A 22,186-nucleotide genomic window follows, 5' to 3' on the forward strand; every position below is an offset into this window, starting at 1 on the left:
TCTGAATCAACTAATTAACTCTAAACACCTGCAAAAGATTCCTGAGGCTTTTAAAAACTCCCAGCATGGTTCATTACTCAAAACCGCAATCATGGGTAAGACTGCCGACCTGACTGCTGTCCAGAAGGCCATCATTGACACCCTCAAGCAAGAGGGTAAGACACAGAAATAAATTTCTGAACGAATAGGCTGTTCCCAGAGTGCTGTATCAAGGCACCTCAGTGGGAAGTCTGTGGGAAGGAAAAAGTGTGGCAGAAAACGCTGCACAACGAGAAGAGGTGACCGGACCCTGAGGAAGATTGTGGAGAAGGACCGATTCCAGACCTTGGGGGACCTGCGGAAGCAGTGGACTGAGTCTGGAGTAGAAACATCCAGAGCCACCGTGTACAGGCGTGTGCAGGAAATGGGCTACAGGTGCCGCATTCCCCAGGTCAAGCCACTTTTGAACCAGAAACAGCGGCAGAAGCGCCTGACCTGGGCTACAGAGAAGCAGCACTGGACTGTTGCATGTCATTCGGAAATCAAGGTGCCAGAGTCTGGAGGAAGACTGGGGAGAGGGAAATGCCAAAATGCCTGAAGTCCAGTGTCAAGTACCCACAGTCAGTGATGGTCTGGGGTGCCATGTCAGCTGCTGGTGTTGGTCCACTGTGTTTTATCAAGGGCAGGGTCAATGCAGCTAGCTATCAGGAGATTTTGGAGCACTTCATGCTTCCATCTGCTGAAAAGCTTTATGGAGATGAAGATTTCATTTTTCAGCACGACCTGGCACCTGCTCACAGTGCCAAAACCACTGGTAAAAGGTTTACTGACCATGGTATTACTGTGCTCAATTGGCCTGCCAACTCTCCTGACCTGAACCCCATAGAGAATCTGTGGGATATTGGGAAGAGAAAGTTGAGAGACGCAAGACCCAACACTCTGGATGAGCTTAAGGCCGCTATGGAAGCATCCTGGGCCTCCATAACACCTCAGCAGTGCCACAGGCTGATTGCCTCCATGCCACGCCGCATTGAAGCAGTCATTTCTGCAAAAGGATTCCCGACCAAGTATTGAGTGCATAACTGAACATAATTATTTGAAGGTTGACTTTTTTTGTATTAAAAACACTTTTCTTTTATTGGTCGGATGAAATATGCTAATTTTTTTAGATAGGAAATTTGGGTTTTCATGAGCTGTATGCCAAAATCATCAATATTAAAACAATAAAAGGCTTGAACTACTTCAGTTGGTGTGTAATGAATCTAACATATATGAAAGTCTAATGTTTATCAGTACATTACAGAAAATAATGAACTTTATCACAATATGCTAATTTTTTGAGAAGGACCTGTAGATACCATGTTACATAGCAGTGGAAACTAATTTGTTCCAACTGACAATATTAAAAATGAATGGGCTAAACCAGTACGGAGGCCCCTTCCACTTGCAGCTGATTCCATTGCCTGTACTGTTCTGCCGTTCTCCTCCCGGGGCCGGTAGGTCCGCTGTGCAGGGAACAGCTGGAGGGAAGTAAAGAATGGAACGGTCGGTCTCTAACAATGTGGCGTATTTTACTTAAAAGTAGAAAAATAATAATAATGCTTGATCACTGTGAACAAACCTCTCTTTGGGCATTCTCGGTTCTTTTTCACATTTTGTTACGTTGCTGCCTTGTGCTAAAATAAAAAAAATCTGTTTTTTCCCGATCATTCTGCACTCAGTACCCCATAATGACAAAGTGAAAACGGGATGTTCAAAATATTGGTGATTTATTTGAAATAAAAAAACTAAAATCATGCATGGACATACGTATCCAGACTCTTTACTCAGTACTTAGTAGAAGCACCTTTGGCAGGGATTACAGCCTCCTGTCTTCTTGGGTATGATGCCACAAGGTTTTCTCAGCAGGATTTGGGAATTTTCTGCCATTCTTCTCTGCAGATCTTCTGAAGCTCTTTTAACTTGGATGAGCCATATTCAGGGTTCTCCAGAGCTGTTTGATTGGATTTAAGTCAAGGCTCCGTCTAGTCCACTCAAGAACATTCAGAGTTGTCCCTAAGCCACTCCTGTGTCTTGGCTGTGTTCTTCGCTCAGGAGTGTCAAACACCTTTTCACGGAGAGCCACCTCAGCATTATGGATGCTTTCAAAGAGCCAGGTTCTGGAATTCAGACACCAGAGTCTACTGTGCAGTCCTATGTAACCCCACAGAAAACACAGTGATAACTCTGAGTACAGATAATGTGGTCCATGTTAGGTGCAGTCCTATGGAAATAGCATTATTCCCTACTTTCATCTCCCTCAGTTATAGTTCCATGTAAATGACATTAATCCCCTCCAACATATAGTCCTATGTAAATAACATCACTCCCTTCCCCCAGCCCCAACCTCCACAAAGCCCTTTCTACCTTGTGGTCAGGCAATCTCTTTGTGTTCCCAGGTGCCCACACTGGTTGGCAGTATTGCAGTCCTGCCGCTACTCTGCTCGCTAGTGGCGGCACTGGCGTGTCAGTGAGATTGTCACATGACATGTTAGTGATGTCACTAGGGGCAGGCATAATGAATGGCAGGCACTGCCTGACTTCTAGTAGAAGCAGCATACTGCTCCAGTAGAGCAAGCAGTGAGAAGGTAACTCTACAGGAGGGAGGAAGCTCTTCTAAGTGCAGCTATCTGCTGACGGCAGTGTTTAGTCCCTTACTGCCGTTAGTTGAGTGCTGCTGGTGCTGAAGACCATGCTTGGATCACATAAAATGACATGCCAGGACCGATTTGGGCTGCGGGCCTTGAGTTTGACATGTGGTTAGAATAATTTAGGGACATTTATCAATAATGGTATAATTTGCAACTTTTGTCTCAGACCCGGGACATTTTTGTTTTTGTTGGATGTCAATTTACTGTCAAAACCCTGTTTAGCTCATTTATCTCTTCTATAAAAATGAGTTTTTGTCTGTTCTTTATGTGCGACCAAACGACTGAACCGATCTTCACCAAATTTGACACACAGGTACATCGGGTGTCTGGGAAGGTTTTAGACCGGGTCTCTGCTCTCTAGGAGATAGTCCCATAAAATGACCTGCATTAGCCAATAGAAGCCTGCAAGTCTATCTCTTCAAATCCCAACTACCATACACACAGTTTTACTCCAGGTTTCCATTACAACCCAGCCATTTTTCTTTACTTTAAGCCTCTAGGAGCAGAGAGGGTGTTGCACCTGCTCCTAAAGGGTCAGTTTGCCCACCTCTTCACGCCCTTCTTCTCTTGATTGACAGGGCCAGGGCAGCGCTGCTCTCCTCCTGCCGGCCGTGTCTGCAGTGTAAATCTCGCGCCATTCAGTATTTGGTGACCGGGCCCTGTCAATCAAGAGAAGAAGGGCGTGAAAAGAGGTGGGCAAACAGAGCCTCTAGCAGCAGGTGCAATGCCCCCCCCCCTGCTCCTAGAGGCTTATTAGCATATTATAAAAGTTCGTTTTTCTCAATAAAGGCTTTAGGCAGTGAGATGGCACTAATATAGTGATATTCAGCTGACATTAGCACATCGCTAATGCCAGCCAGCTTGATCCCCATTTTTCAGGTGACAGAAACCCTTAAGGATTACCCGCTGTAAATATACAGCGGGTGGTCCTGGTAATTAAAACTTGCCCCATTATATATTTACTGCATCAGTAAGTTGGCTACCCAAGCAGCATTGCTACTGCCTCTATGGGGCCTAATGTTTGTGACTGAACTTGAGATCCTAGCAGTGTCGACTGTCACTCAGACAGAGCTGACTGTGCGGCCCCAGGCACAGTGGAAAATAAGGTCTTAAAAAGAAATTTAATTGTAAGCTAATGTTCTGGAATGGTCTTATATAGAAATAAAACTAAGTAAACAGTGCCTCTCCTAAACTCCATTAGCCCTGTCCATTAGCACCGGCCCATAACAAAATACGTTATATTATAACAAAATACAAGTTAAATCACAGAGAATAAAAATACACAGTTAATGTTAGTGTGACGCTATATAATTATTTGAAAAGATTCTTGGCTTTTTTTTTTTTTAAAGCTTTTTTTTTTTAAAGCTTTTTTTTTTTTAAAGCTTTTTTTTTTTAAAGCTTTTTTTTTTTTTTTTTTCTTTTACCATTTTACAGACTACAAGCCTAAGGCTGGATTCACACCAGTACTTTAGTTTGTTGTTCTGCCCTATTATAGAATCAGAACAAGGAAAATAATGGAAGCGCCTGAGCCCTCAAATGATTGATAGTAACAAACAGTACATGCTGCACTATTTTGTCCTGTATTTTTAATGAAATCTGCAAATGCTGCCCCTAACAGAGCCTCTGACACAGGTGTGGTCTGATTAGACACTGGGTCTTTTCACAAGAGGATGTAAAAGTGCTTCTTCCACTACCCTATATAAAGGCTCTCAGAGGCTACTTTTGGGCAGTGCACATCTTAGGGAGAGATTGTTGACTCCTAGACATATGGCTCTAAAATGCACTCAAATACATTTTGGAACCAGATAGTGTTTAGCAATGAATCGGGTTCTTTTTGGGATCCCTCGACTGTTATCTTCGAATATGGACGCCTCATGGTTAGCGCTTCACTCCTGTGGTGCGACCCCCTACCCCAACTTCTGGTGTGATGATCTGGGAAGCAATAGTATATGACAGTCGGTCACTTGGGAGTAGTGATACAAGGGACGCTAACAGCTCAGTGATATGTACAGGAGATCCCGCAGCCACGTGTTGCTTCTCATGGCAGAGCCAGATAATGCTTACCTACCCACACCCACAGGTCCCAGGGATGTCTCCCCCCGATTACACTTCCTTGGCCTGCCCAGGCGCCAGATTTATCGCCAATCGAGGATTTATGGGACACTCCGGCACACAAAAAAAAAAAAGTTAGTCATTAAACTAGCATGACCTTAAAGCAGCCAAAATGTTTCTGGTCCTGAACCAATATATCCTGCCCTGAACTGGTTAAAACTGAGTACCTTTTCATTAATTTTCACCCCTTCCCTCCATAAAATTATCTGATGAGTCAAACTGTGAGCATCTTAGGAAGGAAATTCCCATTTATTGATTCTGATTCTGGTGAGTTCATCCATTCTTTATTGTTGGCCAGTATTTTAGCACAATACATATTGTCTTGTTCAGTGATGATCCATAGTCTCATTATGTCCCTTTATAACTGGGAACAAAAGGACAAATGAACACCAACAGGCTCTGTATAAAGCCTCATTCACACGTCAGTGTTTGGTCAGTGATTTCCATCAGTGACTGTGAGCCAAAACCAGGATTGGAGCCTCCACAGAGATGAGGTATAAAGAAAAGATCTGTACCTGTTCTGTGATTAGAGCCGCACCTGGTTTTGGTTTAAAACCACTGGAAATCACTGACCAAAACCCTGACCGTGTGAATGAGGCTTAAGACGGGTGCACAACCTTTACTGGCGGGGGCCACATTGTCAGACTGAAGGAATCCCAAGGGCCAGAAATAAAAGTTAAAGGGGTATTACCAACTGAACTGAAATTCTGTATTTATGGCGTATTGTAAATACAGTATATGCTATAAATGTCTGGTTACAACTCCAGGATTCCTATCTAATGGGAGAATACATGAAAAATATATGTGAGCAGCCACAAGAAATAGACTTGCATGTCTGTTACCATATGGTTGGGGGCCACACAGAATGATATCGAGGACCGGATGTGTCCCCCGGGCCACAGTTTGTGCACCCCCTAGTATAGGATTTGTCACCAAATTCTGCTATTGCTCTTTGCACTATAACTGTTTTGTGTGTGGGTTTTAGCGGGGGGTTTTCACAGCAGTTTAAAATCTTGCAGCATCCTGCTGGAGCGGGGTGGGATTTAGCAGGCGAGTCTTGTTTTATCACATTCTTTTGCTATATTATTTTTTTTAAACTTTGTGGGTGACCCCTTCATTCATTTATTTAGTATAGTAGCCGTTTATGCTGCGAACCTGCACTTATAGGGAGAGATTTATCTAGATTGGCGCCTTTTGCACCGATCTTGACATCCCCTGCGCCTCCTGCACAGGCAGTCCGTGCACCTAAACAGAAATGTACGGTAGCCCTGAGCTGCCATAGATTTCTGGCTTCATGTGCATAAAAAAACTCGTGTTAATTGGGATTAATTTTGTTGCTGTGGCTGGCCACGCCCCTTCCCACCCTTGCCACACCCCCTTTGCAACAATTTTTTAAAAAGTCTCAAACACCAGTGTTTGCAACTTTTTAATGCCACTTTTCTGGCGCAGAAAGATGACAAATCACCCCCATAGTCTTGAATCCTCCATCTTTTTCTATCTGTTACGTTATTACTATTATTAGTGTCTCTCAACTGTCTTGTGGCTTTGGGATTACTATTGTGCGCTGGTGCCTCCAGCAATGTCATATTTCGGGTGACTGAAACCTGGTACTGGACAGTCATATCGCTGGTAGTCAGCATTGGTGTAAAAGTCTCCTCAGTCATATCTTATCTATGTGCCCTATTCTGTATCATTTGTCTGAAGGGTCTGGGGGCCTCTGGTCTAAAGTATACAAGCTATACCATGTACTTCATGCTTCGCATTGAACATACCGGGGGTCAAAAAAGCCTCAAATGGCGTTGCAGTGGAGTTTAAAAAGTCTCAGACCTGTGGTTTGTAACTTTTTGCAACCGTTTCTGGAGTAGAGGGCCATTGTAAATGACCCGCTATGGATATGAAATCTTACATGTTATCCAAGCCAGACTTGACTTTTAGGGTTTAGCCACAAGATAACATTTGCATTGTAGTCACCTTCTTGGATGGTCAGACTGATATAACACAATCGTGATTTTGAGAAGGTGATCATCAGATATTGTGGTTGTTTGATCACCAAACACTTCCCAGTATCGGGCTCAGTGTTGGACTAAGGCTGGCCATACACATTAAATGGCAGCTCCACAGTCATTCCTCCAAAGGATTGGGTATATTGACGGCATTTGTGTATGCCATCATAAATTGTGCCTAATTTGCATAGTATTTTGTCCTCCTTTGCTTAAACTATTCCTTGTGCAGAAGTCACATTTATCTGGGGGTGTGCTTGTGCTTCTGCTAGGATTTGTAAATTATTGACTTAACCTGCATAATCCAGAATTAATCCACAAAGCAAGAATATTGTCAAGTAGAAAGCCTGGCGCATCTAGAAATGAGTGCTGCTGTTAAATCCTATTGGGGTAACCCCTCAAGAACAGAAACTGGGCATGTGACCCATCAGTATAGCATATGGGACAATACTGTACGGTTTATATCATTGCAATTACTTTTATTATTGGGGTTCACACTGGCCATATGATCACTCCTTGCAGGAGTCTTCTATTTAGGACCATGGACTGGATCCTGTCTTTTTGAACAAAGTATATGAAATATGCTAAAAAAAGAAAGTTACAGTTCTACTGCCTTGCAAAACTTTACTAGGGACAGCATTGGTATGCAGATTATGGTTGAGTACTCTTGTCTTGTATTAATAGCATTAATTTTCTACTCATTATGACATAACTTGCCCTATGACAATATGAATGCGATCTGCAGAGGATTAGATGGATTACAACCTATTGTGTAGAAGTGTAATTGCTGGATACGGCCCAGCAAAGTTGTCGGAAATAGGTGCACCACCCGATGCTATATTTACCATGCGGAGTATTGGGGAGGAGTAGGTTTACATATTTACAGCCGCTCGGGGACATTCCTTTGTGTCACAGAATTACCGATTTTGTTAGAGAACCAGATTTTCTACAGTGACTCCAACTGCGTGACTTCTATTAATAACTGTATTCTGCCCCAGAGTTATCACAACTGGGGTTTTTTTTTTCCCCTCCCATAAGAGAAAGTGTGATCTTCCAAAATATAGTTACTAAAAGACATAAGAGGAAAATAAGTTGTGTTGTGAATGACTCTTGGGAGAGTCACGATCAACATGAGTCGGCTCCAGAAGGTTGTTCTCCTAAGCCTCTGTGCAGGTATAGGACTATGAACAATGTATTATCCTCCACCCAGTAAGGTAGTAAATGGTGAAGGGAGGTTTCTGATGCCTTTATAGTGACATTCACCCCTGAGGTGCTACCTGCAGCTACACCGTATGTTTGAGGCCAGTCTGTCATAGATGAGAGCTACACATGAGCCCTCAGCTAATGGGATTCAAATAATACAAAGTCACAGCTTGCAAACAGACATCTACATGCTGATATGACCTGGATGTAGAGAAGATCTGGGTGCATAGTTTTCTTATCACTGATCACATAGTTTACATATTTTACAATACTTAGAAACAGTAACTTTTTTTTAATTTATTTTATTTTATTTTATACATGGCTCCACTCCATTAACTTATTGTGCTTCAGTCTAAGTGTTTTGGTGTAAGTAGTGCTTAAAATTCCAGTACATCTGTGAAGCAAGAACCTTGAAGGACGCTATGCAGCAGAGTAGTAATTATGCAAGCCCGGTCAGGGTGGGGGGATGTAACCTGCCATTACCAGTGAACTGTGCTGTAAGCCCTTGTGGGTGCATGAAGGTTATAAAGGACAATACCTGGGAAAAAATGTATTGTCTTCTGTGCAGTGTAGGATACTCTGCAGTGATTTGTCCATGTGCCAGTAACATGCTTTTACATTATCATTTAATTAGTCTTGTATTGTTTGACAGGGTGTGTATTGCCCACTTTTGATAACATGCTATCAGTTTTTGTAAGTGACTTGCATACTTTTAAATTTCAGTTTTCCTCTATAGCTTTTACTTTGCATCTGCAGACTGTTGCTTTCTGTTTGTCAGAGAGCTTCTTTGACGGTTTGATCTGCGGCCCTTCTCTGTACTTTCCTCACAGCTCATAAACTCTCATTACAGCTAAATTCTTATCTGTTTGATAATGATTTGGCTTTGAGTGTTTAGGAGCTGTCAGAGCTTCAGGGGTAAGGTTTACAGATTAAGCTGTCAGAGTAGCTCTCTGATGGACTCGCTGAGAAGGGTGACACAATAGCCTGCAGATCCACTGAAAGTGAAAGCTGTAGAAGAAAAATGTGTTTTTATTTTTTTAATCTGATATTTGATTTTTGAAAAATAAACAAGGATGTATTACAAGTAATCACGTCAATTGCTTTGGTCTGTACAGTACCATATAATTGTTTACAAAACATATAGCAATTGACAGACATATTTCGTTATAAACAAACCCCAGCAAGGTACCCCCCAAAACTAGAGACACTTGTTAGGTAAAATAAGCGTGTAACATACGCCTAGGGACAAAATCCCCACTAATGGACAGAAGACCCAAAGTAAGGAGGATCCTAAGCAACGGCAGACTAACACTCCAGTCACTGAAGAGGATAGCAAGTAAGATCATGATGGATATCCTAAAACACACGTTAAGTAGCTCACTAGGGACGCTCAGCAGGAACCCTGAGTCCACCATGAAGGGTCAACCATGGGCTACATACACCAGATTTGTCTATCCAAGGGCCCCAGATGTTGTCAAACTTAGAGAGGCAGTTACGCTTCATATATATCCCCCTTTTTAGCCGTATAACCACGTTCATCCTAGCAATAAATTGAAATGCTCGGGGGAAGCGGCTGTATCAACTTAGCAGCCAGAGTTTTATGTTCTTGATACAAAAGTCTATTAATACCAATCCATAATATATGGTTGCAGATGATCAGAATCAAATATCCCAAGTAGGCATAATCTTGGATCCAGTGCGTAAGTAGCACTATAAATTATGTTTATCAAATTGATGACACCCGTCCAATACCCCTGTAAGGCCGTACAACTCCACATCATATGGAACACACCAGTCGCATCTCGGACAAGAGGAATCTGATCTAAATCCCACCTTCCACAAAAAGATTGGGGTTTTATAGACCCTGTGAATCATAAATAGTTGAGACAATCTAGCAGCTTCACTAAGGCACACCTTTGGAGTCGGTGCAAGCACGTCCTCCCACTGGGAATTGGTGATGGGGCCGACATCTGCTTCCCATTTTGCCTTAACTGTAAGTGGGAATTTTTTCAAATATTCACCTAGTAGCTCCTTGTACGTAACAGAAATAAGCCCCCTAATAGAGCCCGGCTTCACCAGTTTGGTAAGTATTGGGTGAGAAACACGTCTCACAGAGGACTCTTTAAATTGTGAGTTCAAAGCATGTCTTAACTGGAGATATTAATAAAATTGGGAAGATTATAAACCAAACTCAGAACAAAATTGGCTGAACTGTTTTAGGACACCCTGAGAATAAAGCGGTCGCATATTCCACAACTCTTTTCACTTCCAGACAGAAAATCCCTGTAGGCCGACAAGTTCAGCCAAAGCAGGATTGTTCCAGACAGGGGATAGATTCAATAGGCACAGGACTCCCAATATTTCCCTAGCTTTTCCCCAGGCTTTTCTCATTAGTTTAATAATTGAGAGGGATTTTAGGGGGTCAGGAATGTTTCTCTCCATGATCGAGAGAGGAGGGCGATGTCCCGTGACCCAGTTTATCAGTTCTCCACTCCTCCCTGCGTTCCCTGTGCACCCCAACTTTTGAAATGTTGCAACTGAGACGCCAGGAAATAAAGGAAGGGGTTAGGTAATGCCAAACCACCCATTTCTTTATCCCGTTCATTCATACCGGATTCTACTATATTTATTTATTCTTTCCCCATACCAATGAGCTAAAAATCTGTTGGATCTTATAAAAATGGTGCATGGATATCCAGACCGGCGCGTTATGCAGGATATACAAGAACTGTGGCGTTAAAATTATTTTAAAAAGGTTACCTCTACCTATCACAGAAAGTGGAAGCTTATGCCAAGCATTCGTCTTTAATTGAAACCTCGCCAGCAACTTTTGCAGGTTGTCCGTGATAAACACATGGGGGTTAGCCGAAACATTAATGCCCAAATATTTGAAGGAGACTACTTTTAAATTTAATGATCCAAGCTAAGAGATTGCGGTAGGGGGGATAGTGGAAGGATAACAGACTTGTTTCAGTTAATGTATAAGCCAGATTGTCTCCCAAAGTCTGAAATTAGTGAAATAATGGGGTCAATGGATGAAGCCAAATCACCCACATATAGTAACATATCATCCGCGTATAGCGAAACTCTTTCCTCCACATCGCCTCTTCCCAAGCCTCGAATCATAGGGGTAGAGCGTAATATGCAGGCCAAGGGTTATATTGCAATGGCACATAAAAGGGGTGACAAGGGACAACCCTGTCTAGTGCCCCTCTCCAATGCCATCGCCGGGGACAGTTTCCCATTTATTCTAAGTCTAGCTCTCAGCTGTGTGCTGTCCGCATCCATTCCGTCCCCATAGAGAATGAATCTCCCCCTGCTGCATATCTCTTATAGTAAAGAGGGAGACGCCAGAGATGAGCATGACCACTTATAGCACATAACTGTTCAGGTACCACTGTGAGTCCAACCACTGACGCGCTGTAACTGGATCCTCAAACATGTGCGACTTATCTTTTGCCACTACCCGCAGTCTAGCTGGGTATATCCTAGAGTACGGTAGTTGCAGTTGTCGCAATCAGCATTTAACATCAATAAAGCATGCTCACTTCTTCTGGACATCCACAGAAAAGTCAGGAAACAGATCCGATTCCCATTGATGGTAAGGTCAGCACAGTCTCTAGCACTTCGCAATATAGTGCCTCTGTCCCTAAAATGAAGAACTGTAAGCAGTAAAGGACGCGGTGGCGCCCCAGGTGGTGCAGGGCGGATCCGGTGTGCGTGTTCCACAGCAAAGAGTGGTGACAGCTTATCCCTGCCTATCTTTTCTGTCAACCATTTTTCCACAAACAGAACAGCGTCAGTACGTTCAGGAACACCAATCATGTGTACATTATTCCGGTGCAGCCTGTTTTCAAAGTCATCGGTTTTAGAGATATAAGCATGGTAACATTATGGATCACCCGCTGCATGTCTCATTTTTAACCGGCGGCATCTGGCCTTCTAGGGCGCTTAAGCGACCTTCCATTTCGCCCACACGCTCTTTAACTTGTCACATGTCCTGCCTAAGTAGCCCAATGTGCTCCTTGAGGCTGCCCACATTTATAGTGAGCACAGCCAGCGCAAGATTGCCCTGCGCCACTGCTGCAAAGACATCCTTTATATAGGCTTGGGCACTGCGTCAGCCATCTTGCCCTTAGTATCACTGACCTCTGATCGTCTGCTGAGGAGTCATCATGGGACAAGAGTGCAGGTAGGATCCGGCTGGCAACATCAGACTGAGCCTCGGAGATCGGAGCAGGAGTAACCGGCTCTACAGCGTGAGCGAATCGCTCCAGACGCGCCGCCACATCCTACAGCTTTGCTGTCCGGCGCCATTTTGTTTCACAGGAGTAGCGCCAGCGCCGTCTTTTTCCTCCCTTTCCTTCACCTTCTGATGCCTCATTATGCTGCAGGAGGTATGCGGGGCACAAGAGAAGTAGCAGCAGGCCAAGCAAGAATGAGGAGGACCCCAGATGAGCGGGGGCAGAGGTAATTTACAGGATTCTCAGCCGGGAGCCAAGCACCGCGCGTCTCCTCGCATTCCCAGTCAGGCAACGCCCCCCAAATTGTAAAATATTTAATAGACCAATTTAAAAATAATGATCTTTTAACCCCAAATTAGTAAAAATGCAATTATGAAAATTTCCAACAATGGTGTTCATAGGCTTTAAAGGCCATGTACATGTTTGCCCTAATTCATCATCTAAAATATAAACTGAAGACCTTGACTCGCATATATCCAACCGTTTTTGTGTATACAGCTCCTCTACAGACCTTGTGTCTCCATGATTACAGAATAATCTAGTCTGATCCTGAGGGAATCTTCTTCAATAAGCTGTTCTCCTGTGGCCTGCAAATGGTTAAATTAAATATACAAGCTTATACTCTGTTTGCCGGCCCCCCCTGTTGATGCCATTCCAATAGTGCCCGGGTCCTTGCTTTACTGCACTTCCTGCTGTCGTCTCGATACAGCAGGATATGACTGGGAAACACGCCTACCGGGACAGGGCATCACTACCGCCAGTGAGTGGCTGAGTGGCTTTGTAGCAGGCCGTGGAGTGTAGCATGGGCACAGGCACCATCAGAATGGCCGTGGCATAAGACTGGCAAGGTATAAGCTTGTTTATTTTATCTCTTGCTATTTGAGCTGGAACACCCATTTAAATTGAGCACCCTGTCACAAATGCACTCATTACCTGTTCAAGAGCCATTACAAGTGAATGCATCTGTTTGATTGCGACATATTTCTGTTTTTGCGCTACATTATTTATAGATCTGCTTGTAAGAACTGGTCTCTGGTAAATGTCTGGCAGCAAGTACAGATGGAAATGAGAAAATCAACTTAATTTGAGTATTTTGCACACCTAGACTCTGACTTAAAGCGTTTTGCCGGGAGGAGAATATCAGTGACCTATCCTCAGGATGGCACCACCATCAATCAGTTGCTTGAAAAGACTGGGCACACCGGTGAGCGCTGCAGCCTCCTCACAATTTACAGGGCACATCGCCGTCCCTCGTATAGTGGCTGTGCTTGTTATTGCAGCCCAGGCCTAGTCACTTGAATGGGACCGAGCCGCAAAAAGACGGTGACCTCGCTGGCTCACTGAAGATCCGCACCAGCAGCTGATGGGTGGGGAGACGGGAGTCCTACACCCGCCAATCTGATATTGAGGACCTGTCCTGAAGATAGGTCATCAATATTCTACTCCTGGAAAACCCTTTTAAGAATTTGTCAACCTAGATTTTCATAAAACATCACTTGTATACATATGACTGTGTAATCCATCAATACAATAATCTTAACATGGCATGATGAAATAATCCACTATAGACGTGAAGCCTAAGGCACTGGGCAGCTCCACAGGGATCTGGTTCTGTTGGCTGAGAGAAGAGCCTTCTGGATGTGCAACATCCTCTAACCCATGTTCTCCTCTTTTGCAGGACAGGAAGATTATGACAGACTACGCCCTCTTTCTTATCAAGATGTAAATTTGGTTTTAATCTGTTTTGATGTTACAAGCCCCACAAGTTTTGACAATGTTTTAATAAAGGTGAGGACACGGCTACCTGCTCTCCCATGTGCAATTGCTGTGGCTAGTCGGCTCTTAAAGGGGGCTTTCTGACCCCATGGTCTTTTAAAAACCGCTGACAATGGTATAAAATAACATCAGTAATACTTACAATACCCAGCCGCTCCTCCCTGACCTTCCCAGGCTCCAGTGATGTCACGTCAACATGACATGTCACTGCTACAGCTGCCTGTGATTGGCTGCTGCGATCACATATTGATAAGCTGGAGCCTGGTAAATGGTGACTGGCACAGGACCAGGGGATCGGTTAGGTAGTACTTTAATTAATTTACACCAGATTTGTAAAAGATTTCATGGGGTAGGAAAGCCACCTTAAAGTGTAAATGTCATTCATATTTTTTCTAATGTGTAGTGACAATGATGGGGAATGTCCTTGTAATATACTGTACTTTATGTAGTGTATTTTATTAGAAACTCTGAAGTTGCCCCTTAGAAGCGCTCTCTAAAGTTTCAAATCCCCCCCCCCCTTTCCCATAGTAAAATCTAATTAACAAACAATAATAAAATAAAGATAATTTGTATCGCCATGTCCCAAAATGCCTATACTGTAACCAAATCAAGTGGCTGATTTGCTGTTTTTTGGGCCGGTTTATTGTTGCTTCACCTCCTAAAAAATTTAATATAATATGATGAAAAAGGCACACACACACCAAACTGGTAAAATTAAAACTACAGATGCCTTGCAAAAAAAATAACCCCTTGCTCAGCTCTGTAGCTATATAAAGGTTTTTGGGGTCAGAATATGGTGATGCAAAGAGTCATTATTTTTATTTTTTCCCCCCAATTTTTTTAATTTTTTAGAAGAATTAAAACATAACAAAAACTATATTAATTTGGTATCGCTGTAATCGTACTGACCCAGAAAACAAATGTAACAGGTCAGTTTTACCGCATAGGGAACGTCAGAAAAACAAAATCCATTAAACTATGCTGAAATTGTGGTGCGTCAAATTCTATTTTCTCTGCTCCCGTCTGTCTTGCCCCAAGAGATCGGAGGGGTCATTACAGCAGCCGTCCTCTTGACGCACAGGAAGCGAAAAGGAATGTATATGTATTATATACAGCTGTGTTCATTAGAAATGGTGGTACGTCACAGAAGTATGGGGAAGGGTTCTCTTCCAGCGTGTTCTGCTTATCAGTGCAAATGCTGACTAGGACCAGGAAGAATCCAGGGAGTGTATTGTGGAGACTTTGGTATGGCACGCAGACTGATAGAAGTAACACTTTGACCGGGGTTTGTCAGACATGACACACAATCCATCTGTATCAGGGTATAGTTACACATACTGCTATCATCTCTGGTGATATAACTTCTGCGGTCCTCCTAGGACAGTGATGGCGAACCTTTTAGAGGCCGAGTGCCCAAACTGCAACCCAAAACCTACTTATTTATAGCAAAGTGCCAGCACGGCAATTTACCCTGAATACTACAGTCCAATATAGTATATCCTCTATGTACTTTATCATTTAGCTATAATAGCCTGCCTACATTCAGTGCGCTGCCTGTGCTGTTCATAGTGCGCCTGCGCTGATGAATGGCAGGAAAAGTCTTAGACCATAGACTTTTTTCAGAGTGCGGGTGCCCACAGAGAGGGCTCTGAGTGCCACCTCTGGCACCCGTGCCATAGGTTCGCCATCACTGTCCTAGGACAATCGATGTATAATGTCCAGCACAAGCCTTTTCTCTGGTCTATTATATGTCGCTGCTCCAGATTGCCCTTGGCCCTATAGTCCCAGTCTTTTCAATTCCAACATGTTTGTCTCGGGCTACAGATTTGTAGGGCTGGCCCAGCCGTTGTTCGCTTGGGGTTCATTGTGACAGACCTCAGGAAGGGTCCTATGTCTGATATGAGAAACTACACATGCTAAAAGCTAAAAGCTGGAATTATGGATGTTGAATTGTAAAATGTGTATCCCTGGTCTCTCAGTGGTATCCTGAAGTGCATCACTTTTGTCGAGGCGCGCCCATTGTGCTGATTGGATGCAAGACAGATCTGCGTATGGACAAAGAGCGACTGCGCAAGCTAAAAACAGCCCAGCAGGAACCAGTCACATACTTCCAGGTAACACAATACAATCTATGGCTTTCTCACCTTTCAGCTATGTATTTGGAAAAGTCGTCTGCAGGAGAGCTAATTTGCATACTTAAAGGGGTTGTTTAATATTGATGAGCTATCCTCAGGAAAGGTCATCACTTTGTGATCAGTGGGGGTCGGACTCCCAGCACCCCTGCCAAATACCTGTTTAAAGGGAGTCTGTCACCTCCATATGGCCATATACAGCGCATACATGGCTCTGTAGCACACCTATACAGGATTGTAACGGTACCTTTGTTTGACAATATGCAAATGAGCGCTCGAAGTGCCCAGGGGCGGCGTTCAGTGTGTAGGTGCCCAGGGTGCTCTGCCTTCTTTTCACTTTACTCCTCCCCAGTCTCTGCCTTTGCCCTATCGATTAGGCAAGAGACTTGGAGGGCGGGCAAAGGAAGTGGCTGGGGAGGAGTAAAGTGAGAAGAAGGCAGAGCAGCCTGGGCACCTACACACTGACCGCTGCCCCTGGGCACTTGCGAGTGCTCATTTGCATATGAATTAAACTTCGTTTTTCCTGCTTGTGCAAGTAGAAAGAAAAGAGCCATCTAAGCACTGTATATGGCCATATGGAGGTGACAGACTCCCTTTAAGGAGGCTGCAGCCTCCTCACAGCTTACCAAGCATAGCACTATTTATTGGATAGCTGCTGTGATTAAGGCAGCCGTATTCTGTCCGCAAAAATTAGGATCCGTTTATTTTTTTTTGCGGACAGTTCAGCAAGTCCGCAAAAAAGGATTGCATTCAGTTTTTTTGCTGATCCATAGACTTCAATAGGGCCATGTCCTGATTTTCATGGACAAGTATAGGACACGTGAAACAACTGCATCTCCACAAGGAGAACAGTAACTTCCAAGAGCACGGAAAGTGCAGGAACCTATATCATTTTACAGACTAAAGTCACATTTACACTGCCAACTGAGCAGGCAGTTATCAGGAAGGAACAGTTTCCTCCTGATAACTGCCTGCTCGTCAGTGGAGGTAAATGCAGCATTTACATGCAGAGATCATCTCCACTGTATGAGGTTAAGCAATGGCTACTGCTGTCACTCATCCTCATATAGATTCATGGTTTCTGAGCAGCAGATCGCTGTTTACACAGCGCAATCTGCTTCCCAGAAATGATCATTTCTGGGAAATGATTTCACCCAATGAATAAGCTTTTTGCTGTGTGGTAGTGTGTCCGTATACCATCCACATATTTCATAATGTGGTAGTGTGTCCATATACCATCTAAACTAAAATTACTGGAAAAAAAGCAAATAAAAACATTCTGCACTTTATGATGAGGATAAATGAGTATGCAGATGTCTACATTTATGGGAAAAAAAATCACAGAAAACAAATAATAATGCAAACAACACAATAGATACAAGCTTTATATATGGACTAAGCCTTCATTCTGATATAAAATCTGACACTCTCAGCCAATAAATTTTGAGCAAAACAAATCTGTGCCCGCTTACCCGTGCCAAAGTGGTCACAGTCAGGCAGGTCCTACTCTAAGGCCCCTTTTCACACGGGCGAGTTTTCCGCACGGGTGCAATGCGTGAAGTGAACGCATTGCACCCGCACTGAATCCGGACCCATTCATTTCTATGGGGCTGTGCGCATTTCACGCATCACATGTGCGTTGAGTGAAAATGGCAGCATGCTTTATATTGTGCGTTTTCCACACAACGCAGGCACCATAGAAGTGAATGGGGCTGCGTGAAAATCGCAAGCATCCGCAAGCAAGGGCAGATGCGATTTTTCACGCATGGTTGCTAAGATGAGTCTATTCACTGTATTATTTTCCCTTTATAACATGGAATCTACAGCCTGCCAGTGGCGATCGTTCGCTGGCAGGCTGTAGATGCGATTTTTTTTTTTTTTTTTAACCCCTAACAGGTATATTAGACGCTGTTTTGATAACAGCGTCTAATATACCTGCTACCTGGTCCTCTGGTGGTCCCTTTTGCTTGGATCGACCACCAGAGGACACAGGCAGCTCAGTAAAGTAGCACCAAGCACCACACTACACCCCCCCCCCCCCCCCACTTATTAACCCCTGATCACCCCATATAGACTCCCTGATCACCCCCCTGTAAGGCTCCATTCAGACGTCCGTATGTGTTTTACAGATCCACGCATCCATGGATCGGATCCGCAAAACGCATACGGACGTCTGAATGGACCCTGACAGGGGGGTGATCACCCCATATAGACTCCCTGATCACCCCCCTGTCAGGCTCCATTTAGACTTTTTTTTTTGGCACAAGTTAGCGGAAATTGTTTTTTTTTTTTTTTTTCTTTTTCTTACAAAGTCTCATTCCACTAACTTTTGTGTCAAAAAAATAAAATCTCACATGAACTCACCATACCCCTCACGGAATCCAAATGCGTAAAATTTTTTAGACATTTATATTCCAGACTTCTTCTCACACTTTCGGGCCCCTAAAATGCCAGGGCAGTATAAATACCCCACATGTGACCCCATTTCGGAAAGAAGACACCCCAAGGTATTTGCTGAGGGGCATATTGAGTCCATGAAAGATTTAACTTTTTGTCCCAAGTTAGCGGAAAGGGAGACTTTGTGCGAAAAAACAAAAAAAAATCAATTTCCGCTAACTTGTGCCCAAACAAAAAATCTTCTATGAACTCGCCATGCCCCTCATTGAATACCTTGGGGTGTCTTCTTTCCAAAATGGGGTCACATGTGGGGTATTTATACTGCCCTGGCATTTTAGAGGGGCCCTAAAGCGTGAGAAGAAGTCTGTAATCCAAATGTCTAAAAATGCCCTCCTAAAAGGAATTTGGGCCCCTTTGCGCATGTAGGCTGCAAAAAAGTGTCACACATGTGGTATCACCGTACTCAGGAGAATTTGGGCAATGTGTTTTGGGGTGTCATTTATCTCACCCAGCATGGGTATATGTAAAAAGACACCCCAAAACACATTGCCCAACTTCTCCTGAGTATGGGTTGGTTCACAGGGCTTTTTTTACACATTTTGATTTCAAACTACTTCTCACGCATTAGGGCCCCTAAAAAGCCAGGGCAGTATAACTACCCCACAAGTGACCCCATTTTGAAAAGAAGACACCCCAAGGTATTTAGTGATGGGAATAGTGAGTTCATGGAAGTTTTTATTTTTTGTCACAAGTCAGTGGAATATGAGACTTTGTAAGGAAAAAAAGAAAATCAGCATTTTCCGCTAACTTGTGACAAAAAATAAAATTCTATGAACTCACTATGCCCATCAGCAAATACCTTAGGGTGTCTACTTTCCGAAATGGGGTCATTTGTGGGGGTTTTCTACTGTCTGGGCATTGTAGAACCTCAGGAAACATGACAGGTGCTCAGAAAGTCAGAGCTGCTTCAAAAAGCGGAAATTCACATTTTTGTACCATAGTTTGTAAACGCTATAACTTTTACACAAACCCTTTTTTTTTTTTTTTTTTTATTTTAATCAGACATGTAGAACAATACATTTAGAGAAAAATGTATACATAGATGTCGTTTTTAAAAAAAAAAAAAAAAATACAACTGAAAGTGAAAAATTACACTTTTTTGCAAAAATTTCGATTAATAACAAAAAAAAGTAAAAATGTCAGCAGCAATGAAATACCACGAAATGAAAGCTCTATTAGTGAGAAGAAAAGGAGATAAAATTCATTTGGGTGGTAAGTTGCATGACCGAGCAATAAACGGTGAAAGTAGTGTAGTGCAGAATTGTAAAAAGTGGTCTGGTCATTAAGGGTGTTTAAGCTAGGGGGGCTGAGGTGGTTAATACAGAATGCTTAGTAGGTCAATTGAGGGTTAAAAAAAATTTACTTGCCGCCTCCTCCTCCTCTTCATCGCGTAGTTGCCGATCTCTTACTACTTTAATCATGAGCTGCCGGCTAAAGGACCTGTGGTGACGTCAAATTACCGTGGTGATGGACCATGTGATGAGCTCAGTGACATCACCACAGGTCCTTTGACAGGTCCTGAAGAAAGAACAGGAGACCGGCAGCTACGTGATCAATTGGAGGTGAGTTAATTTTATTTTATTTTTTAACCCTCAATTGACCTTGTACTAAGCATTCTGTATTAAAGAATGCTATTATTTTCCCTTATAACCATGTTGTAAGTGAAAATAATTGCATCTACACAACACCAAACCTGAACTTCAGTGAAGAAGTTCTGGTCTGGGTACCACATTCAGTTTTTTATCACGTGCGTGCAAAACGCATTGCACCCACGCGATAAAAACTGAACGCAATCGCAGTCAAAACTGACTGCAATTGTGTACCTACTCGCGTGGGTTTGCCACAATGCATCGGGACGCATCAGGACCTAATCCGGACACGCTCGTCTGTAAGGGGCCTAAACCTACCTATGCTGCTGTTGTACATTCAGGAGAGCAGACCCTGCACATATAATGTACTGCTCCTAGTTACCTCTGTGTGCACCAAGTGGGTAGGCGGGTACAGATGTTTTGATCAAAATATATTGGCTGAGGTCAGATTTTATTATATCAGAGTGAGGGCTTAGTCCATATATAATGCTTGCATCTTTTGTGTTGTGTATATTATAATTTTTTGTGATTTTTGTCTAGATACCACCCACATATTCCATAGTGTGGTACAGTGTGTCTGTATACCACCCACATATTCCATATTCAGATTTGCAGCTTGAGATAAATTGCAGTAACTGCAACAAAACGATGCTGGTGTAAGGCCAGCTTTACTCATATATGTCAGACCTAAGGAGAAATAATCCAGACTCCTTTATGGAGCACTCGACATGGATTATGGGAGTTGTGTGCAAATTAAAGAGATTTGTCATTATTGTGTTGTAAACCCTTGAAGAAACACATGAGAAGTTGTCCGTTATGATTCAAAAACCTTGGACACCATACAGTTAGTTTTTTTTTTTTTTTCTAGGTGATAAGATGTGCCAAAACCAAGGAATTGTGGCAAGATTAGGGATTTTCCTGTATCCACTGGATATCTGATTTTGTATTGTACGCGAATGTCTCTGGTGCTCCTGTAAAGAATGACTGGGATGCCTGATCATGGGATTGTGGGGATCCCGGTGAGTGGACAGACCACCACCAATCAGCTACTTTTCCCTTCTCAATTGATTTAGGGATAACAAGTGGTAACCACAATGTCCTTTTTTTAAATGGGCGAGGATAGTTTCTTTCCAGTTCATCCCTCATGACAGCACAACATGGAGGATGTTCCCCTTTGACCTTCCTGGAACAGGAGGCAGAGAGGTTAAAAGGTCCCTCCCACCTCCACCCACCAGTGTTCTTCCTGTCCCTATGGGGATCGGGAGCAGAGAGTCCCTGCTCGGGAATGAAGCTTGAAGAAAGATTAGGAAGGGCTGAGGCTGGGTCGGGGGGGGTTTATGCCTCTCCTCTCAGCCTCTGGTAGCCCAAGCTAGCACCTCTCTGGGAAGGGGTCCTCTAGCTCTTCCCCGGTACCTTAGAGGGCTGGATCTCCTTCTGTGAAAGAGCTGGCACAGGCATGAATCGTTGTGGTATCGGGGAAGCCGATGCCGCTTCTCCTGTGGGAGCTCTGGGCTCGGCTGCGGCTCCTCTAGATGTGTGTCCCGATGCGTGCGCCGAAAGAATGCCCTGGACCGGTAGGAAGTAAATGGCACAGTTTGTTACCCCATCGTTGATGTCCATGCCTACAGTGTGCCAGTGTTGACTGCTCGTTTCTTACATATACCTTGACGACATTCTGAAGTTAGTTATTTATCATATTATAACAATTAAGCTCTTGGGAATGAACTGCAGTAGGGGGTTCTACAGCAAATTGTTACTCTGTGCAGGGTTATATATGACGTTACAATATTTTATCTGGTTTTAGAGTGAGTTGCTTTTACACAATGGTACTTAACCATATAGACCAGGCTTGGAGGTAGAGGACATCCTTTTTATGGCCGATGTCTAATAAGACCATTTATTTTTCCTCAAATTATGCATTTAAGTCTATAAACCGAGGTAGATTTGTTGATCAGAGATGCAGATAAGTGACATTTCAGAATTACGACTGGGTTCACAAGTGCT

At 43.4% G+C, this 22,186-nt stretch overlaps 1 protein-coding gene across 2 annotated transcripts in view; it reads left to right on the forward strand.

Moving 5' to 3' along the window:
• The window catches only part of RHOF (ras homolog family member F, filopodia associated), a 68,658-nt gene that overhangs the window by 42,852 nt on the left and 3,620 nt on the right, over positions 1–22,186 (forward strand). Inside the window, exons 3-4 of one of the 2 annotated variants that reach the window (XM_044290523.1) lie at positions 13,907–14,016; positions 15,984–16,118. In XM_044290523.1, the coding sequence (XP_044146458.1) occupies positions 13,907–14,016; positions 15,984–16,118 (245 nt within the window). The remainder of the gene's footprint in view (positions 1–13,906; positions 14,017–15,983; positions 16,119–22,186) is intronic. The other variant, XM_044290531.1, reaches the window with a different exon arrangement.

The sequence above is a fragment of the Bufo gargarizans genome, chromosome 1 (assembly GCF_014858855.1).
Source record: "Bufo gargarizans isolate SCDJY-AF-19 chromosome 1, ASM1485885v1, whole genome shotgun sequence".
NCBI classification, from domain to species: Eukaryota; Metazoa; Chordata; class Amphibia; order Anura; family Bufonidae; genus Bufo; species Bufo gargarizans.